The sequence below is a fragment of the Coenobita brevimanus genome, chromosome 47 (assembly GCF_032717465.1).
Source record: "Coenobita brevimanus isolate Jiangsu-jjx chromosome 47, ASM3271746v2, whole genome shotgun sequence".
NCBI lineage: Eukaryota > Metazoa > Arthropoda > Malacostraca > Decapoda > Coenobitidae > Coenobita > Coenobita brevimanus.
In genome coordinates this window covers 31,062,281-31,084,054 of record NC_137000.1, presented here as the reverse complement: position 1 = coordinate 31,084,054, position 21,774 = coordinate 31,062,281, and the positions used below count along the sequence as shown (strand labels likewise).

Sequence of the window (21,774 nt, the reverse complement as noted above, 5' to 3'; positions counted from 1 at the left end):
TTTCTCAATCCTGTAAAATTTGCTTTCCCAAAGTTGTATCTTCCCTGTCTATGAAGCTCGTCTCTTGGCTCAACGTTCCCTATTAACATCTGGAACTCAGTGACCACATGATCACTTTTTCCTAAAGGACAGAGATATTTCAATGATTCTATTACATCGGGTTCTTTGGTAAACAGTAAATCTAACTTTGCTGGTGTGTCCTCACCTCGAAACCGTGTCTCTTCTTTGACCCATTGCGTCATCACATTATTCATTGTTATATTTAATAACATAGTGCCCCACGAATCCTCGCCGCCTCCCGAGTATCATTCCTCCCAGTTCACCTCTTTACAGTTAAAGTCACCCACCAAAATTATAATATTGTGTGTGTGTGTGTGTGTGTGTGTGTGTGTGTATGATATATAATATATATATATATATATATATATATATAGCATACACAGAAAAAGAGAGAGAGAGAGAGAGAGAGCACAATACTGAATGAGTGGATAATGGGCACCCCCATCAACCAAATAAAATACAGTAAACCCACACTAAATCAAACCTCAGTATGCTGAATTTTGGCTATAATGACCTCTTGTGAGTCTATTGAACATTCTTCTGGAATGATCAGAAAGTTGTAAGGAAAATAGAAAGTAATGTATTTTATTATTTTTTGTTCTGCTGTTTGTTACTGACTGAAAATACTTTATTTAGACAGTATCATGGTACTAGATATACACCTCAGAAAACTGAACTACAATAGTGTGAACACATAATTCCATTAGGTACTCACAAAACAATGTATAGTATCAATCAAACCTGGGATTGTTATACTGTCTCCCTTGACAAACACCAACTATATTGGATTACTGGGAATCTGGTTAGCCTTTCCCCCAATTAATATGATATATTAAGGGTTTACTGTATGGGTGGTTAACAAAATTTATGATACAGTTAAATATAAGTGACATGACAAGAAGTGTTATATTACATTTTAGAGCTGTACACTCCTCAAGGGGTCAGCTGGGTGTTTACTTGCAATGAACAGTTCATATAAGGGCCCAAACTCTAACACAGGGGCAAGATTTTATACTGGAGATTTGCAAAAGCAGGAATACTTCATCGTGGAGCAAACACTAACACAAAAATTATGTGATTTATGTCAGCAAAATTTTCAGATATTGGTCATTTGGATAACAGGAGATTCCTGTACTGCCTACAGACTCTCCCAATTTACATATGGCTAAATCTACAGTTATTCTATCACAATATAATGGAACATATTTACCAAAAAATCTGTTAAGTAATCATGAACAATAAATATCTTTGTAATAAAGAATTAGGTGACTAGGGGTGTATAGATATAGAATCCAGCTGGATATCTGCCAGTAATTACCAGTTATCCAGTATTTGGTCAGACAGTTCTCTTATTCAGGCTGGATAGCTAAAAATACTGTACATATTAAGTCTAGGTGGGGATAACATAACAAAATTTCAATGTATGATCTGCTCCATTATTATAAACTGAGACTAGGCACATACATGTGTAAACATAAACTAGTTTTTCAAAACTGAGTATAGAGTACAAAATTGTAAAAAAAAAAAAATCCCTCTCTCTCTACAGCCAGATACTTATTCCCTGATGGGGCTGCAAAAAAATAAACATATAAATAAGTAAATAATAATAATAATAAATAAAGGTAAATAAAATATAAAAAATGCCTCCATGTCATTCTCTACTCTATCCGACTTTCGTCTCTCCAGCTCACATCCTTCTTCTACTTTGTATACCTTTCTCACCATCCTTCTATTTCATCCTTTGTCTTTCCCTTTCCTCACTCCCCGTCCATCTCACTCACAAATATTCTATTAGTCAATCTCTCATTCTACATTCTCTCCACATGGCCAGACCATCTAATGGTACCTCACTAATGTTTTCCAGGACATCCACATCAACATCACAATGCTCTTCCACTTCCCCAGTGGTCAGTCTGCCTCAACACCACAAGGCTCCCTTACTTCCTCATCTGTTTGTATATCTCTTGACAAAACTTCACATGCTCATCTCCAATAACTCAACTGTACTCCTCTCTTGCCTTGTGTCTTTTACAACAGATTCCAAGCTTCACTTTCATACATTAGAGTGGGGATCACAATACTGTCATGAAAGAACTCTTCTTATTTCCTAACTTATCTCTATTCCTAATTGCTGCTCTCAATGAACCTGCAACCTTTCTTTCCACTGTACCCTTCCATGCATTTCATTCTATAATGTTCTGTCCTTGCTCATCATACTACCTAAAAAATTACATTTAATAATTTTTACAAGTTTGTTCAAAATAATTTTTAGAACATATTAGTGTTTGAAATTGCAGAGTACTATACTGTAATGGCTGGCTGAGTGTCAGAATTTGGTAAACAAATACGAGGTTCATGTTATACAAGGATTAGGAAAGGCCAACTTATCTTTCAAACCACTGATTAAAAAAAAAAAAAGTAATAAACTGTGACTTCTGAAGAGCATATTGTTGCATTTCTCCTTCGTGAAGTAGCAATCACATTCACTTTTCTTCAAACATTATCATACTCAGAATACATTCTCTCAGAAAATACAAATAGTTACTTCAGCACTGGGAATATGTCTTTTGCTCTCTGATATATCTAAAAGTATTCTTGTTGCTCCGGGACGGGAAGCCTTACATAAAAGTCACTCTCTTTTACAGGCTCAATGAAGGTCACTGTTGGAGACTCACTATTATAATCTACAATCAGGGTAAAGAAAAAAGTTATAGATCAGTTTTTGGATCTATTGATTTACAAGTAATTACAGTATGATACTGCATTTTCAAATGATCTGATCATGTGCTGAAACAGAGTTTGATTGAATACAATTAGTTGGAAGAGTGGAAGATGCTAATCAGCTTCTTATCCATCCTGTGGCGTTTCTAGTTTTGCATATTATTTCCTGACAGCATGCCCTGAAGGAATCTTCTTTTGTACAGTTATTTATTTATTTATTTTCTTTTAGCAGGGTGTTGAAGAGGAACATAGCTAGGATTTAATGTTATGGTTATTCACTCTCATCTTAAATGTCAGGGCCAACTTGCCTAGCCCCGGGCTCCTACGCTCCTCATGGGGGGACACAGGATTGGTTGATGGATGGATGTAAGCTTATTTAAGTGGTTGGTGGGAGCACTCACCATCCACTCACTCGATGAAGTGCTGCTCTTGGGTCACTGCCCTTTCCTCTCTTCCTTCCTTCTTTCCTTCCTCTTCTGTCTTTCTTTCCTTCATTCTTTCCTCTTCTTTCTGTCTATGGGTGACTCTACACTAAGTGACAGGCAAAATGGTTTCCTGTACACCAGGAAACCATTTACTAAGCTGGGTGGTAACCATATAACCAAATCAAGGCACCTGGTGGTTTAGTGGGCAATTAAGGTGCTCCAATTGGATTGAGCTGGTGCAGGTTTATATACAAGGGGTGGCTGGAGTATTGCTCATGTAATGCCACTCAGGGATGAGTGAGGCTGGCCACTTTCATCTTAAATGTCAGGACCAACTTGCTTAGCCTTGGGCTCCTATGCTCCGCATGGAGCAACACTGGATCAGATGATGATGATGATGATGTCAAGCTTAATCATGAAGTGGTTCACAGAGACTTCAATGGGGTCCAGGGGTATTTCCCCAGAAATTTTGGGTAGTCACTGGGGTGGCCAGGCACATTTCAGGGGTGGCCTGTGCCACCCCAGCCATCCTTCAGGCTATGCCACTGATGTTGAAGATTCCAATTCTTAGAGCTCTTATCCACTTATTCCTATTCTTTCCTGTTTCTTATGCCATCATTTTCAGTCATTTATTACGACTGCTTATCTCTTTCTCTAAGAGCTATGCCTTCTACTGTTCTATTTCAGTACTGGCAGAGATAAAGTGCAGTTCCCAGAGATAAAATGCAGTTTGAAGTTGGTCACTTGCAACTGTCACAACATACAAATGATTGTTCATAACGTTAAGACTGCTTTAGGAAAAGAAACATGCATGAAGTGACACTACAAGATCTTTTATTATTTGTACTCCTTTATCTCTGTCTTTAAAAATTAATCTTTCCACCTCATACTTACTGGGTATTACTGTAGATAAGGTATAATATTCAGAGTTCATACTCAATGTGAGTTAAAAACAGTTGTAAGAGAGAGAAGTTGCCATCAACTAAATGCTATTTACTGGCACACATGGAAGGAAGGCCACTGTGGTCAGCCAAATATAGTTTCAATAAATGATTCAGCATAAGATAAGCATTATTCCACTAAGCTGGGACACATGAACAAGTAGGAGTGGTGATATCCCTTGCTCTGTTTGCATGCCCTTGAATTCAGTGCAAGTCAAAGCTGAATGACAGATGTGAGAAGCTACTCTGCAGCTTCTTCGCAGTCCTCTGAGTAAATATTAATCACAATCTGTGGAAATGGATTGACCTTTGCAATGAATAAGTTTCAGCTAAGTCATTCCCTAATGCCATGTTACATGAATTATTTCTCGCCCTAATGTGCTGAATTCTCTCTCGCTCTAAAGTGCTGAATTCTCTTTCGCTCTAATGTGCTGAATTCTCTCTCACTCTAAAGTGCTCAATTCTCTATTGCTCTAATGTGTTGAATTATCTCTCGCTCTAATGTGTCACCTTGTTAAATCAAGATTCTCTCTCACATAGTACTGAACTTCTCTGGAATATGATTGTATGGGAACCCAGAAACATGAAGCTGGACGTATAGCATTGGTGTACTGAAAATCTTATTATCCAATGTCACCAGAGGAATAAGCATGTCTCATGAAAGGACGGCCATGTCCATTACAGCAGACCCTCACTATAACGGACTAACTGGGGGAAAGCCAGGTCTGTTGAAGCTGATTGTCCATTACATCAGAGGATGCCCCCCCTGAGGTAGGATTTCATGCACATGTTTGAAAATAAATGAGTACAATAGCATATTCTAGTACTAAAAATGTAAACTATACCCATTTTACACTAACATAGGCAATAATTTTGCCCTTTTGCGACACTTCACTTTTTTGTCATAGCACTTCTTCATGCCTAGTATAATATTACTACTAGGAATGACCCACTTAACCCCATTTAACAGACACTGTCTGTTATAGCTAATGAATGTTTGGTGGGCTTCATGGTGCCCATTAAATCTATCTGCTATACTGGGGTCTGTTATAGTGAGGGTCTGCTGAATTGGTAAAGAAACTGGCAGTATCGTAACCAATGAAGTCTTGCCTAAAAGAGATATTGGTTGCTGCCATAAAGCTCAAATTGGGAAAAGTTGTAAAATAACATTTCAGCACGTTTGCACATCTTGGTCTGGATTACCTTTCCTAGAATAGTCAAGTCGTACCCCACCTGCTCGTGGTGACCTTGCAGACACCCTGTTTTTTTAATTTCTGTTCTTTATTTGTTTTTTAGTTTTTTCTTCCCCCCCCCCTAAATTAGGGTGACACAAACAAGGGCAGCACTACCCGGGTTTATCCCGGGAAGTACTGTATATACTTTCTGCTGTTATTGTCGTCAGTTTGTTTTTGTTTTGTTTTGTTTTCTTTTTTGCCAACCATGAGTAAACACCAGTGCCCTTGCAGCAGTAGGTCTGTAGCAAAAAGTGCACAAGCACTGAAGTGTGCCTATGGCAGTGAGTGGGTTCATTTGGCATGCGAAAATATGGATGCTAATGATTATCCATTTATGAAGAAGAGCCACCAGCTGGGCTTTCACTGGCTGTGTAGCCAATGTGTTGCACCAGCAGATGAGGTCTTGGCTGGTGGAGGAAGTACAGCCGCTAAGGAGATGGAAGATGGAGTTGATAGACCAATCTTTCTGGCTATCAGAGATGTTTCAAACAGACTGGAGGCACAAGGGACCAAGGTCTCATCACTCATGGCTGTCACCCATGACTAGGCCAAGTCATCTGCGGATGCTGTTCAAGGTATGGGGGAGGGGAAGGCTCTGCCTGGTGGCATGGTTGAGATCAGTGCTCACAGCCAGAAAAAGCCATTCCAAGTCAACAGGTACTGATCGTAAAACCACAGAGCAGTGCTGATGCTCCTACGAGTCAAACAGGACCAGAAGACATCAGAGGTGCACTTGACTCGGTAACAGTTGACAGCTGCCTTAACCCATTAACTAAAACCGTTGCCTTGAAGATGTCACCAGAGGTGAGATCCTCCATCATAGAACAGGGCAACTACAGTCTGTCCTCACCTAACGTGGTTTGCTGTAACGCGATACTTTATTGCTCTAACTAGGCACGATTTTGCAGAAGGAAATAAACATTCTAACGCGGGCACTGCTAGCATTACGTGGTAATTTGAACCGGGCAACAAGACAGGGATGATGAGGAGAGGGAACAGCTAGAGGAAGAGAGGGAGGCCAGACCAGTAGGTGAACCCAGCAGTGAAGTTTTAAGTCAATTCCTAAGTCAAGCTGAGTCTCTCAAATTCATCTTTGATAGCGACCCTTCCCTTGCAAGAGGTAACGACATGATTAAGCAGATTGTTGATGCAGTCTGTGTCTACAATCATATGCACATCGACCAAGTAAACCACCATAAACAGTCACCTATCACTCATTACTTCGCCAGACAAGCTGCCGCTGGTCTACAGCAAGAGGATATCCAGCGACAGCAGGATGAAGAAGCTATGGTGGACCTAGAAAGTGACGTCTGGAGTGCTGCTCATGAAACAGACTTTGAGGGATTTTAGTGCGTGTTCTTCCCCTCTATCTCATCTCCAACGGCATGTGTCCATTCTTCTCCTCACATAAGGTGCAGTACAATAAATAAAAATGTCCTATTGACCTAATGTATTTTTTATAACCATCTTAACCCCTTCTTTACCGACCCCTCCCCCCCAGTGAAAACACTACATTTACCCCCTATACCAACCTGACAGCTCCCCCTCCTGTAGTGTGAGGAGTAGTGTATGCTTTTTGCCACATCTAAACTATTCACTCTTTGTGATTTGTTTGTGTACTGATGACCACATAAACCCAGCATGATGTTGGTAATAAAAAAAAGAAATGATTAAAAAATAAATCATTATATAAGTTTACATATCTTATGCTAAAGTACTGTTACCCAGGTAACTACCGTATAAACTGGCTTGAAAAAAATGTCATGTACAGATGGATGGCTTATTTATTTATCTTGTAAGCTGAGCATGAAGTGTGTGGACACATGTGACGGCGATGGCAACCCTGACTCACTTTTTGCCGTGAGTGTGGTGTCACTAAGCTTGCCACTAATTTCCTCCTCCTCCTCACTCACATCAACCTCGCTGTCATTTTCAGGATCATAGTCACCTACTGACACATCAGACACTGCTGCATCATCATTTTTTTTTTTTTTTTTTTTTTTTTTTTTAAATGTGAGGAAGAAGGAACCAAACGCAATAAGCCCGCAATACTGTTCCCTCCAAGAGAAAAACAAAATACAAGAGAGAGCCAAATTCAAGATCCATTCATTTCGAGATGCCTGGACACACTGCGTTTGAAAGACTGGAGATCATAGGAAGCAGGAAATACAGACAGAGGGAGACAGTTCCAGAGTTGACCTGTTGCATAAATGAAGGACTGGGAGTAATGGTTGACTCTTGCATTAGAGAGTTGGACAGAAAAGGGGTGAGAGTTTGCTGCTAGATGGGTGCTATGCGCCCTTCAATGTGCGAGTTTACCGCACAGAACGCGAGGCAGAGGCAAGGAGTGGCTCAAAAATGCCATTTTCTACCAATGCGCGACCACCCCTCACAGAGCGCGTCACGTGTTGTCATGTTTGATGCGCCAGACAGAGTCGAGTTGAGCAGCCTAGCGTGATGGAAGGCAGGACTGAGCTGTGTATGTCAAACATTAGCAAGATCCTTGCTGCCGTGGATAAGCTCAAGGAAGAGGTGAAGGAACAGGAAGTGAGCAACCTAAGAACGGAGGAAGTTCTGGTTGGTATCGACAAACTCTTCCGTTTCTACACAGAGAGGCACAGGGAAGAAATAAACAGGAGAAGACAGACGCTCATAACAAGCTACACACAGCGGGCTCAAGGTGGTGAAATAGCGGAACCATCGACATCGTCTGCTCCTGTTCCTGTTGAGGATGAAGAGGATGCAATGTCAGAAGTGTCAGCATTGGACTTTGAAGGGTTTATGGCCGAAATGAGCGACTTCGATGCTCCTGGGGAAGGTGATCAAGAGGAGTCTGCGGAGGGAAGTGTTGGTGCGGTGGGGAGTGCGGCGCTGTAAGTGTTGCCGCGCCTCGGAACCCCTGTTATTTAAGGTCATCAGGCCTGTTGTCTACTGTTGTTAAGGTGACTACCCATATTTTTGTTATTGTAGCTATAGCTTTAGTACAATGTCTGAAACATATGACCTTTATTATGTCTCTAAGGGCCAAAAAATGTCCAGGTATGAGAGGGTACCGCCCATATGTAATTATTCCCATAAGATTATGTATTCCTAGTACGCGAATATCCAGTGCGCGAGCTCGTGCACCGCCCAATCTCTTGCGCACTGTGCGAGCCCACTGTATTCCCAGGCCTGCCGCTGACTACCCGGGAGGAGGTGTAGTGCCCACCTACTCGGTAGCACTTGCAAATGTTTCTCTCATAGACTCAGACCTGACCCCCTCTTCATTTAAATTGATGGAAGTATTAATAAATTTCCATCAGAATACCATTAGGATTTGCAACTGTCTATTGACCAGGTCATCTGGGAACAGATCAAGGTTTTAGGGAGGAGTCTGGGCAGTTTCTTGAAGTCTTTTCACCTAAATCTGGTGAATTTCTTGTTTGCAATTATTTCAATTATTAAGTTGACAGTTCACATTCAAAACCATTTTCTTCTGAATTCCTTGAGCTGATTACCCAGAATAATTTATTCAATCATGTGAGTGATCCAACTCATCTCTTGAGACATGTCCTTGACTTGATTTTGTCCCTTGTTGGTTGCAGGTGCGTATCAGATGTGGAGGTTAACTCAGTTGACCCCCTCATCTCCGATCACGCTCTGCTCACTTTAAGTTTTGATATCCCAAAATCCCCTTCCTATAAAAAGGTCAACAGGTTCGGAAATTACAGGAATGCTGACCGCCATCCGATGTGTCTTGAAACTGATCAGAGTTTAAACTGCACTGATTCTTCAAATCTTTCTTTTGATGATTTGGTTGATATATATAACAATAAGCTTAGGTCAATTTTTGAACATTATTGTCCTGAGGTGGTAAATACAATCATTGTATGTGATAATTCTTCGTGGTATGGTCAATCCATTAATTCTTTGCGTAGACTACATAGAAAAGCAGAACGTAAGTGGCACTTGCAACGGACCAAATTAAGTTGTTTGTGTTATGTTTGTGCAAAAAGAGCAGTTGTTCACACTGTAAAGTCCACACATCAGCGAACTTAACAAAGCATTTTGTCCACTCGATGCGTGTAACTTGTCACAACTGCCTAAATAGTTGCTTCTTAGAAAGTAATTTTGTGCAGTCCCTAATCAAGACACCTGGCCTTGATGTCGACAGCATGACAAATTATCGTCCTGTCTCTAATCTGTCTTTCTTATCCAGGATTGCTGAGTGGGCCATACTTGATCAACTCTTACCACTCCTGGAACATAACATAGCTGTTCCTGTTGTTCAATCAGCAAACAGAATATACCATTCAACTGAAACTGCATTAACAAGGATTCATGGTGACTTGGTGGCAAACACCTGTAGTGGGATGTCCTCTCTCCTAGTTCTGTTTGGATCTGTCTGCAGCTTTTGATACAGTAGATCATAAACTGTTGTTGGATGATCTGTATTTTTATGGCATTATGATAATGCTCTTTTGCTCCTTAAGTCGTACCTATTGGACAGATATCAGGGAGTGGTTGTTGATTATGCAAGCTCTGATTCTGCTTCCTTTCTGTTTGCAGTCCCTCAAGGGTCAGTTTTATGTCTACTTATATTTGCAATTTACATGAGTAGTTTACCATCTTTACTTGATGCTCACCATGTGTCCTACCATTATTATGCTGACGACACCCAGCTCAATGTTAAGATGTCAGATATGAACAATACCAAGACCAAGCCTGAATCTCTAATGTCTGATATTAAGATTTCGATGGCTGGGAGGAAGCTTAAGCTGACTGATGGTATGACTGAGATCATCATCATCATCAGAGGAAACAGAAGGGGTGACGACACTGATAATGCCTTGGCTCTGAACACTGGCATGTCACAGCTTCATCCACTCAGTTCTGTTCGAAATCTGGGTGTTTATTTTAATTCAAAGTTAAATTACAAAGGACATATTAATAAAGTTGTCAGAGGGTGTATCTTGCACATCAGAAATCTGTGCTCAGAGAAAATTCCTGAACAGATGTTGCCTCTTAACAATGGTCCATGCAATGGTCTTGTCTCGTTTCAATTATTGTAATTCCCTGTGGATTGGTCTTCTAAATAATATACTAACAAAAGCTCAGTCTTTGTTGAACAGAGCAGCAAGGCTTATCTTTGGTCTCCTCCTAAGAACCTCGACTAAAGGCTAGAACTGAACTGAAACTGTGTCTTATTACATTCAAGGTTTTTATGTTTGTGAACCAATATATCTTGCTGAATTGGTAAAACTCCCATCGGCATGCCTAGGTGTGATGTTATGTAGTGAAAATGATTCCTGGCGTCTTGATGAGCCTGGAGCCATTCACCAGTCATCTTCCTCTAATTGTTCTTTTGTGTATAGAGCCCCTAGATTACATTATAGATTGCCATTGTCTATGAGATAACTCTCTTCTGCTGAATCCTTTAAAAGACAGCTGAAAGTCATTCTTTTTTCAAAATGCTGTGACCTGGAGACAGGTACTATGACAGCTGATTATAGGGTTTAATTATTGCCATTTTCATATTTTTTTACTGATGAAGTTTGTATTGTATATGAGAGATGTCAATTCTTGTAGTTGTAAAAATAATGTACAGTAGTCCCTCATTTGTCTAGATGCTCAGAATCCGAATGTGTTCATTATCCGGATGCTGGACCTTGGTTCTATTAAACCATTATCCAAATTTACCATTAAACCATTATCCAAATTTACTTGCTATCATCCGGACGTAAAAGTCCCCGAGAAGTTCAGCTGGCCAGCCGACAGGTTCAAACAATCAGTATTGTGGCCGTAGGGCTTGAGCCGTAAGCAGGAAGTAGTCTGTGACTCACAACCAGAGATAAAATGCCCGTCCACCCCTCTACTGAATGGTCAAAGCCGTGCATTTGGCCGATCATTCCCAATGACCCTTCAGCACCCGAGTAATACGACTGTAACCCGCAAGCAGTGTCAAAACATCCGTATTCATCCCCACCAAATGTCCAATATCGTGCGGCCACCAGGCTAAGTCTTTCCCAACCGCCACCACCATCGAACACAGACCACAAGCCACGAGTACATGTTCAGCAACAGCAGCCTTCCACCTCCCTACTGAATGTCAAAAGTCCCCCGGTCACCATGAGTTGTGTTTCCGCATGGCCACTCAGTGTCTAACAGACCACAAGCCACAAGTAAATGTACGGTAAAACCGCCCATCCACCTATTGAGAGAAGGGGGAGAACCCTGCCCACAGCCTCACTTCTCCCCCCCTCCTGTCCTTCCTCCATACCCTCCCAGTTCCCCCCTCACTCCCTCAATCCCTACCCTCCTCCGTGACTCGTGAGTTTTCAAAGTTTTGTGCGATTTATTCGACTACTATTGGTCGTGTCAAAATTCTGCAAAATCCATGAGAATGCTCATGTAATTCTGCATCCAGACATATCCTTAACTGTTGGAAGGTGCTAGCAAAATTTTGCACTAGGACGATGGGAAGTTATATGAAGGTAAGTTTTACTCCTGAACACTTTATTCTCACTGCATTTCTGTACTTTTACTTATTAGTTTTATGTGTTTTTATTAGCTTATTTTATAGTATAAATACCAGCAAAGATGATGGTATACCATTTATACCAATATAACCAAATTCCAGTGGCAGTTTTGGCCATGGAATTTTTTTTGAGCCCCGGAAGCAATCACTCGTCACAGATAACTGATTTTCAAACCGTCTTCAGTTTCTTTGTGGATTTTTGTTGGTTATGCACTGTTTTCTTGATGTTTAGCATTAATATGGATAATCCTATGTGTATTTTGATGTCTCAATATGGCAATGACCAGAAAACAGTGCCAAAATTAAGAGGGGTACTGTACATACAGTAGTGTATAGGCCGAGTGTTTTTTGGTTTTCAACGGGTTTTTCTCCCATGGTTTTCTTGGTTTAGCATTAATATGGATAATCCTATGTATGTTTTGTTGTCTCAATATGGCAGAATGACCTGAAAACAGTGCCAAAATTAGGAGGGATACTGTCCATAAAGTAGTGTATATCTATCTATCTATTGCCAGATGCCTCAATCCTGTTTGGGGTGGCCACAAACAAATTGCCTCCATGTCGCCCTGTCCCCTGCCATTTCACTGCCCTGCTCCCAGCTCACACCCCCTCTCTCATATACCTCTCCACCTCATCCCTCCATCTCATCCTCAGCTCCCCCCTCCCTCTCCCCCCCTCCACCGCACTCACATACACTCTCTTCGTCAGTCTTTCACCCTCCATCCTCTCCACATGGCCAAACCACCTCAGTGTATTCCTCCTAACACTTCCTATCACATCCACATCCACACCAAAACGCTCCTTTATATCCTCATTTGTCAGCTTGTCTTTCCATGTGACTCCACAGGCTCCTCTTAAATAACTCATTTCCACTGCTCTCATTCCTGCCTTGTGTCCTTCCAACAATGTCCAAGCCTCACTTTCATATGTTAGAGTTGGTATCACAATACTGTCATGTAGTAACTTTTTCACTTCCATGCTCACTTCCCTGTTTCTTATCACTGCTTTCAAGGAACCAGCAACCTTTCTTCCCTGCTGTAACCTTTCAGGCACTTCACCCTCCAAACCTCCATCCTTAATCATCACACTACCCAAGTAGTGTATATGCTGGGTGTTTTTTGGTTTTCATTTTTTTTTTTTTTCCGGTTTTCATTTTTTTTTTTTTTTTTGGTTTTCTTGGTGTTTAGCATTACTCTGGATATTCCTGTGTGTGTTTTTATGTCTAAATATGGCAGACTGACCTGAAAACAGTGCCAAAATTTTCGGTGTACTGTACATACAGTGGTGTATAGATAGGGTGTTTTCTGGATTTTTTTTTTTTTTTCATGGTTTTCTTGGTGTTGAAAATTATTTTGGATAATCTTATGTAATTTTTGATGTTAAAATATGGCAGAATGACCAGAAAACACTGCTAAAATAAAGAGGGTTACTGTACATACGGTAGTTTTTATATAGGTAGGGTGTTTTTTGGATTTCAGTGGTTTTTCTGCATGGTTTTCTTGGTGTTCAGCATTACTTTGGATATTCCTTTGTGAGTATTGATGTCTAAATATGCCTGAATGACTGGAAAACACTGCCATATTCAGCATAGGTACTGTACAAATAGGTTAAGCATAGGTTGGAGGTTGCATATAGGTAGGGTCTGGGTATGGTAGGGGAAAAGTGTTCATTATCTGGATGTTGCCACTACCTGGATATGCCTTTGGCACTATTATGTCTGGATAAATGAGGGATAACTGTATGTGTGTGTTGAGCACTAGTGAATTCCCTATGGAAGAAGTGGTGCTTTTGGAAACAAAAGACCAAATTATTTTGATATTATTATTGTTATTAATTAGGATTTCCAATTTCTCCTGCAGCCTTTTCTTTACCACAGAACTTGAAAAGTACATTCTGTGGAAAATACTGACGATGGATGGTCAAACAATGTGGTTGTAAATGTGCTGTCAGCTCTATGAATACATCACTGTCTGTTCAGTCTGCCCACAGATCGTTAATATCCCAGAAACTGGATGTTTTAAATGAGAAGTGTACATGCTTAACTCATGATAACATGCCCAGGTACAGTACTTTGCACTGAAATAATTTTTTCTTTATTTCTTATGTTTTCAGTAATCACATGATAAAAGCTAACTGTCATGAATAGTCTCTGACTCTCTATATGTTCAAAATAATTTTCATCATTAATATCCAGACTGCTTTTCCCACCTAAGGATGCAGTGAGGTAGGGTTTAGAGAGCAAGAAAAAACCTGAAAGAAAGAAACTAACCAAAACTGCCAAATCAAATAGGCCACACTCTCATCCACTCACTATTCAAGCCCCCAGAATCCTGATTCCATCCCACCGGCATAAACATCCAAACTTATATGCCTTGTATGACCTAACCAGTGTGAGTTTTTAATATAATCGTAACTGTCAGCACAACAGCTACATAATGAGTGAGTAAATTACTTATGTAGTTGTACACATGGAAATACTGCAACATGTACATAAACATAACAATAAACTAATGCAATCTTCTTTTAATTGTTGTCCTGGCTTATCTAGTATCCAGCTGGAAAACAATATCCATTATGTGGTGCACTCTTAGACCAGTGGCAGAGTTGGTCTCAAGTTAACTGATATCATAACATTACACACCATACTCTGCCTCTAACTTAATTACCATATCTTATGCATAGTCTGGGATGGGAGTTGGTAGTAGGCAAGGGTAAATATGGCTATAGCGATCTGGTAAGGTTTGGTGCGACTGCCATGGTGATACTCAGAAGCCTTGCACCAGCCAAAGTGATTGAGTGATGTGATGCATGTGTTGTGCACTGACTCCCACAATTTATGAACTAATATTCCTGCTTATTGCTAACATCACTGTTTTTCCATCATGTTATATTAGAACAAGTTCAGATCAAAATTTTGTCTAGTAACCATGAAAAGTAAAGTTCTCTGTGATAAAAAATGAAATGAAAGTCAAAACTGTGCTTAGTGGTGGAATGAGATGGATGTCCAGTGCTGAAATGTGGCAAGGTATGGGATGACTCCTGTGGTAACACGGAGACACTTTGCACCAGTCACACTTAGTGATGCGTGTGTTGTCCACTGACCCTCACAGTTTATATAAACTATCTTTGTACCCATACTGTTTATATACAGTACCTTCTCAAACAACATAAGTGTTGGCACAGTGTTTGGAATACTTCTGACAGAGAGATCTAGGTCAAGGCCAATAGCCAGTAAACCTTTACAATGGTTTATTTATGCTTGTTGAACAGGTTTGGTTAACTCAGTAACTTATGAGAAGAAGGTAACCACATTACTTGAGGTATTGGTGTACAATATATGTGAGATAAGATTAACATAATACAGTAGTACAGTATTATTAACAATACACAAATACTAAACAAATTTTCTTCAATTTTTGTTTGCTCGTGTGCACTGATAATTTCACTAAGTATATACGGTACATGAACTCTGTAATGAGAAAAATATATAAATATATATACAGTATTTGTCCATATTCAATCAAAGCAGACTTAATTCCTTAACTAGTAATTAACTTTTCCAAAATCTGACCATATCTGAAAAACTATGTGATCTGTCAGCCATCTGCAACAATCATAGAGGTCTTCAGTGTCTTCTCAAATTAAGCTAAGATCCTAGTTAGTGATTATGTAAGTCACTGAAGTAAGGGAAAAGATGCAGTCTTTAAAATACTGCAATTGTGGTTAAAAAAAAAAAAAGAGGGGGGAGGATAAGAAAGAGAGAGGTACATAATCAGCAACAAACTGTGGGTTCTAGATGACCATCTGATTCACTGAATGCATGGATAGGAATGGAAAATGCAGTCTATTTACCAGCATTTACATAAACCACTGCAGGACCAAGGCTGTCTAGCATTCGAAAGTAGTAATTTCAAATCTACTACCAATTAGGTTAGCCTTACCCATCACCAGGTTACCTTGGATTTACTGTTCTAAGGAGTTAGTGCAAATTCTACAAATGTTACAAGCTTAGCTTAGATTTATTATAGTGTTAGTACAGATTCAGTTACGGGATAGTGTTGAAAGCAGAAACAAGCAAAACTATACTATGAATACAGCCACGTACAGCACTGTTTGACAGTCACTGCTTTTTTCAGTTGAGGATGTTATACCCCACACATTATGTAACTCAACCAAGATCAGAATTCTTACCATAACTCAGATACATTACTGATACATTACACAGTATCTGACTGATACAGGACTCATTAGTGAGGCAACATAACCATTTACATGTCTGTAATATAAATATAGTTAAGTGAACAAGAACTGTTTTTATATTACCTAAGGCCACAACAAGCACCTACAGTATAAATTATGAAAGGCCTCCATGTTCAACCTACATTCTCCACTAAAAACTGGGTAGCTAAGTATCTGCTAAACATTAGTACTTATTACAATCAATGGATTTTAATACTGATCAAGATGGACTATATTTTTCATCATTCCAAAATGTAGTGCATTAAGGCCTTGATAATATAACTATGACTCATATACACATACAATACTGCACAAAAGATGTGTGAATGCTCATGGGTGCTTTTAGCAACCTTAATTTGCACAAGTGTAACTGTACTGTTACACACTGTTAACCAAACATATAATTAAAGAGTATGTCAAAACCCATCAGTGTATCTATGTGTATAAGTGCATACCTTTAGTGGTGGCAGTGATGATCTCGGAGAACATGCCATCACCAAGCATATTTTTGCCCTGCACTTGGATCTCATATGTGCTCTCAGGTGTCAAGCCATATATAGTGACACTGGTGCTGCCCTGGGGTGTCACATCAATCTGGGACCAGGTGCGTGATCCTAAGCCTCTATACCTGTCAAATCAGCATAAGGTGAAGGCTATCCATCAGTTACCATTATCTATCTATCTATCTATTGCCAGACGCCATAATCCCGTAAGGGGTGGCCATTTGACTTTAAGTTAGTTGTTTTATGGGGAGGGGCACTATGCATCAATAAAAAAGACAAAAATCAATTGTTAGGTGAATGATCATTAGTCAAACACATCTGCTAGGATGACTGCAGGGAAGGACTTTGGTTATAGACTATTTTGGCAGGGAAGTGTAGACAGATATGGTGATGTGATTGTGCTGGCTGAGGAGACATTGGCAGAATGTTTCATGAAAGTAATGTGAATAAATGATTGGCATATAACAATGAAAGTAATGTGCATAAATGATTGGAATACAGCAGTGAAAATTTTGTTTCACAAACTTATGATTTCAGCTATATTGATGTATGCTGAACAGGTTGGCTTGGATGATGAGGAAAAAGACAAGTTTCTGGAATGATGTGACATGTGTGGTTGGTGGCATGTGGGATGATGAAATTGTAGTTTTGGGTGGGGATCAGGTCATGTAGGTCAACTAGCCCAAGGATAAAAAGGGGTACATGGGGAATGTGCATACGGTATGAGGTAGGTGGAAGGGAAATGGATACTCAAATTTGAGGAGGCAATAAACAAGACCATGCTGTTTCATTTACTGAGGCTCCAACATACTTGCATGCATTGGCCTTGGTCACCTAATGGTGGCTCTCCATGTTGCTCGATCTCTGGTAGTCTCTCTAATCACTCCTTTATCCCTGAGGTCCCACTCTATGACCTCATCTAAGGTCTTCTTCGATTTGCCTCTTGCATCCCCACCCCCAACATTCACACTTCTCACTTTCTGTACCCAAATGTCATACCCCATCCTCCCCACATGCCCAAACCCATCCATCCCTCCTCATCCTTTCTTTCAACTCTTCCATCATAAACCTAACCCCCCCAGGCCTCACATTCAAGGAAGCACTGCACATTCACCTAATCACTGTCATTTCTCTATGTCTGAGCCTATAAATATTCTCTTCTTTTACTGCCCAGGTCTCATTGCCATACAACATTACACTCCTAACACATGCTGCATACAAAGATCCCTTAGCACGGAGGGAGGGCCTTCTCAATGTCAGGAGAGGCAACAGCTCCCTGAACTTCCTCCAACCACTCTAGTCTATTGAATTAAGTTTTAGACACCTTTCTTGCCCATGTAGCCAAATAAGCTAGGCACAGGCTTGCTCTATAATTCAGTGCTTGCTTAAAGACTGCCTGTGTCAAAAGTACAAGATTAGGAAGGACATTCTTAATTTCTTCACTGCTGCACTCACTGCTAAATAACTCACTTTTGTTCAATCACTCTCTTATAAAGGCTGAAACAAACTTGCATACATTGGCCCTGGTCACTTAATGGTAGCTCTCCCTGCTGATCAATCTTTAGCTGTCTTTCTGTTCAGTCCCTCATCCCTGAGGGCACATTCTGTGACCTTCATCCCTGGTCTTTTTTTATCTGCCTCTTGCAACTCTACAATCAGCATTCACATCTCTCACTCTCTGCACCCAGCCATCATCTTCTCTTCTCTCCACAAACCCAAACCATCTCAATCTACCTATTCTCAAGTCCCATCCTTCCTCTCAATTCTTCATTCACAATCCTAGCCCCCAGGCTTGTCGTTCAAGGGCGTATATACTACACACCCATCTACTCATTTCCATCTCCGTACAGTTGAGTCTACAAAAATTCTCCCCCTTTACTGTCAAAGTCTCTCTACCATGCAACAATACATTCCTAACACACGGTGCAAACAAGAACCCCTTCGCACAGAGGTAGAGTCCTCTCAGTGTTAGGATGGGCAACAACTCCCTGAACTTTTTCCAACCACTCCTTACCCTTGTCACCGGGGCAAGCTAGCTCCAGTACATATGTTTCCCAAATAATAAAACTTCTCCACACACTCCAGAGCAAGGGTTCTCAACCTTTTTCCACCAAGCACCTCCTGAATAATTAAACCATCTACTTGAATCCCCATTACTCTGACAATGAATAAAGAATGGAAAGGTATTAAGACTAATTCCATATACAGTGGTAATATAATGGACATTATCAAATGGCTGAAAACGTAATGACTTTATTATGCAGTTATGCATTAACATCATGGTCAGTGTACTCTGTACAAGCATACCGGTATTACACGAGTGAAACTGTAGTTACTTTATGAAGAAAAGAAGCATCAGCACCAATTCACTGTAGGATGGTATTATACCGGCTATTAACAAAATTATAGTGATCCCTTGGTTATCATGTGTAACTGGTACCGAGTCTAGTGTGTGATAACGAAATTGGATGATAACGAAAGCACAAAACCTATGACAGTTACCCAAACTGGCACCAGGCACCCCACTCATAAACCCCAATTTTTCCTTTTACAACAATTCATACCCACTAAATACATACATACTGACATGGTACCAGAAACACACATAGGCATATTAGGTTAACAGCAAATGATGAAAACAGCACAATTAGGAAGAAACACATATATCATCCTGAGACCTGAAATGGGGTTGTGGTAAGGGGTTCTGAGGCTATGGGATGGAGAGTTAGTGATCTCCACCAATTGGGATTAAATCCTCGAGCATGACCTCATCTCTGAATTCCTAAATGCCATCAGAAACCATAGATACTGCAAATCATTATTGGGATAAACCAGCTCAGGTGCATGGTAATGATGCTCTTCAGCCAAAAAATGCACAAAAACAGCAGGAGTGCAGATTTTCATCTTAAAGTGATAGTGAAAACTGCTACAACCAAGGATCATTATAAAATTACATCATCTGGCAAGTGAGCATTAACACCTTGTCAAAAAATATGACCACTAATATTAAACTTCAGTGTGAAGTGTGTGCTTGTTTTGTGCCAACAAGTTCCTCAATTTGGGGAACAGTATTAGACAGACATACTCGAAGATCATACTCCACATTAAGCTGTGCTTGGTGTTTAGTTTTCATGTTCAACAGCACTGAAAATCCTTGCTCACATAGGTAGGTACTGTACTAGGGAACATCACCAAAGGCCTCTCTGCAACATCAGTTACAGCAGGGTAAAGCTCAATCATTTTAGACCAGAACTTAGTCAGGAAAGTGTGTCAAATGTATCCTTTGCAACACAGTCATTCATAAACTCTTGGAATTCTTCTTGCATGTTGCAGTATCTGGGAGAATTGCTCTTTAACAATGAATGGGTTTCTAATCGATCTGGATTCCAACTTGCTCAGTTCAGTGACATAAGACTGCAATTCCAAATGTAGTGATGAAAGATGTGTTTGCAGAAGGTGCACTTTCATCTCTAGCTTCCTTTCTGGTCATTCTATTATTGCTGTTGTAGACAGTCACCATTCTTCTACATTTATCAGTAGTGGTGTTCCTCAGGGTTCTATCACCGACTCTCTTCCTTTTATTCATCAATGACTTTCTACGCTGTACATCTAACCCAATCCACTCATATGCCGATGATTCCACTCTTCACCTTTCCATCCACTTCCTGCAGCGTCCATCTCAGCAGTTACTTCAACAAACAAGGGATGAGGCTATCGCTTTGTTTCGTTTTTGAAGGCTCCAACATGCTCGTATGCATCAGCCTTGCATTATCTAATGGTGGCTCTTCATGTTGCTCAATCTATGGCAGCCTCCCTGTTCAGTCCCTTAACCTTGAGATCACACTTAATTACCTCGTTCCACGTCTTTTTTGGTCTACCCCTTGCAACCCCACCCCCAGTATTAATGCATCTCACTTTCTGCACCCAATTATCTTCCCCCATCCTCTCCACATGCCCAAACCACCTCAGTCTACCTCTCCTCATCACAACACCAATACACAGTAGTCCCATCCTACCTCTCAACTCTTTCATCGTAAACCCAGCCCCCCAGGCCATGCATGCAGGGACGCACTGTACATCCACCTAATCACTGTCATTTCTGTGCATCTGAGTCTGCAAACATTCTCTTCCGTCACTGCCCAGGTCTCACTGCCATACAGTATTACACTCCCAACGCATGCTACATACAAAGATCCCTTAGCACGAGGGGAGAGCCCTCTCAATGTCAGGACAGGCAACAGCTCCCTGAACTGCTTCCAACCACTTCTCACCCTAGCCACAGAGCTAGCTCCAGCTCCACCTCCAGCACAAAACATGTCTCCCAAATAACAAAACTCTTCCACACACTCACCAGCAAGTTTAATCCTTTCATGCCTGACAACCTCCACCTGCTTTCCCCGACACGCTGCACACATAAAATCAGCATTATCTCACAGTCTACCTCTAATACCACTACATCTCTCATGCACCCACTTATCACAAACACTACACAAGATGGAATTACTTCCCACACCCTTGTAGCAAATTGCACATGCCCACTCTCCCTCTTCTTTAACAGAACCGCCACCAATCCTAGATATCATCACTTTTGTTTTATCTACATTTACTCTTAAGTCCTCATGCCCCATACCATCTCTCCACTTCCCAAATCTTTCCTCCGCCTCCCTTTCATTCTGTGCAATCAGTACCAAATCATCAACATACAACATCTTCCACAGAAGTCCATTTCTGAAGTCACATGAGAGGGCTTCAAGTATCATGATAAACAACAAGGGACTCAAAACTGATCCCTGATGCACACCAACATTCATGGAAAACTCATCACTCAAATCGCCTTACCTGGGTACGAGCACCCATATACATAGCCATAACCACCCTAACCAGCCTCTCCTCAATCCCAAGCTGTCTCACTGCCCACTTCACCACCTCTCTAGGGACTCTGTCAAAGGCCTTCTCCAAATCAACACAAACAAAATACAGTTCCCTTTTCTTTCCTAAATATTTTTCCTGAAGTTGTCAAACAATGAATATGGCATCGCTGGTCCCCCTGCCAGCCATAAACCCAAACTGCATCTCATCAATATTCACTGTTTCTCTAATCATACCTTCTACAACTCACTCCATTACCTTCAT

General features: G+C 40.6%; 1 protein-coding gene across 1 annotated transcript in view; it reads right to left on the bottom strand.

Moving 5' to 3' along the window:
- Positions 1-21,774, bottom strand: part of LOC145399138 (protein turtle homolog B-like) — a 348,093-nt gene that overhangs the window by 186,847 nt on the left and 139,472 nt on the right. Inside the window, exon 10 of the mRNA XM_080271876.1 lies at positions 16,594-16,766. Within this exon, the coding sequence (XP_080128002.1) occupies positions 16,594-16,766 (173 nt within the window). The remainder of the gene's footprint in view (positions 1-16,593; positions 16,767-21,774) is intronic.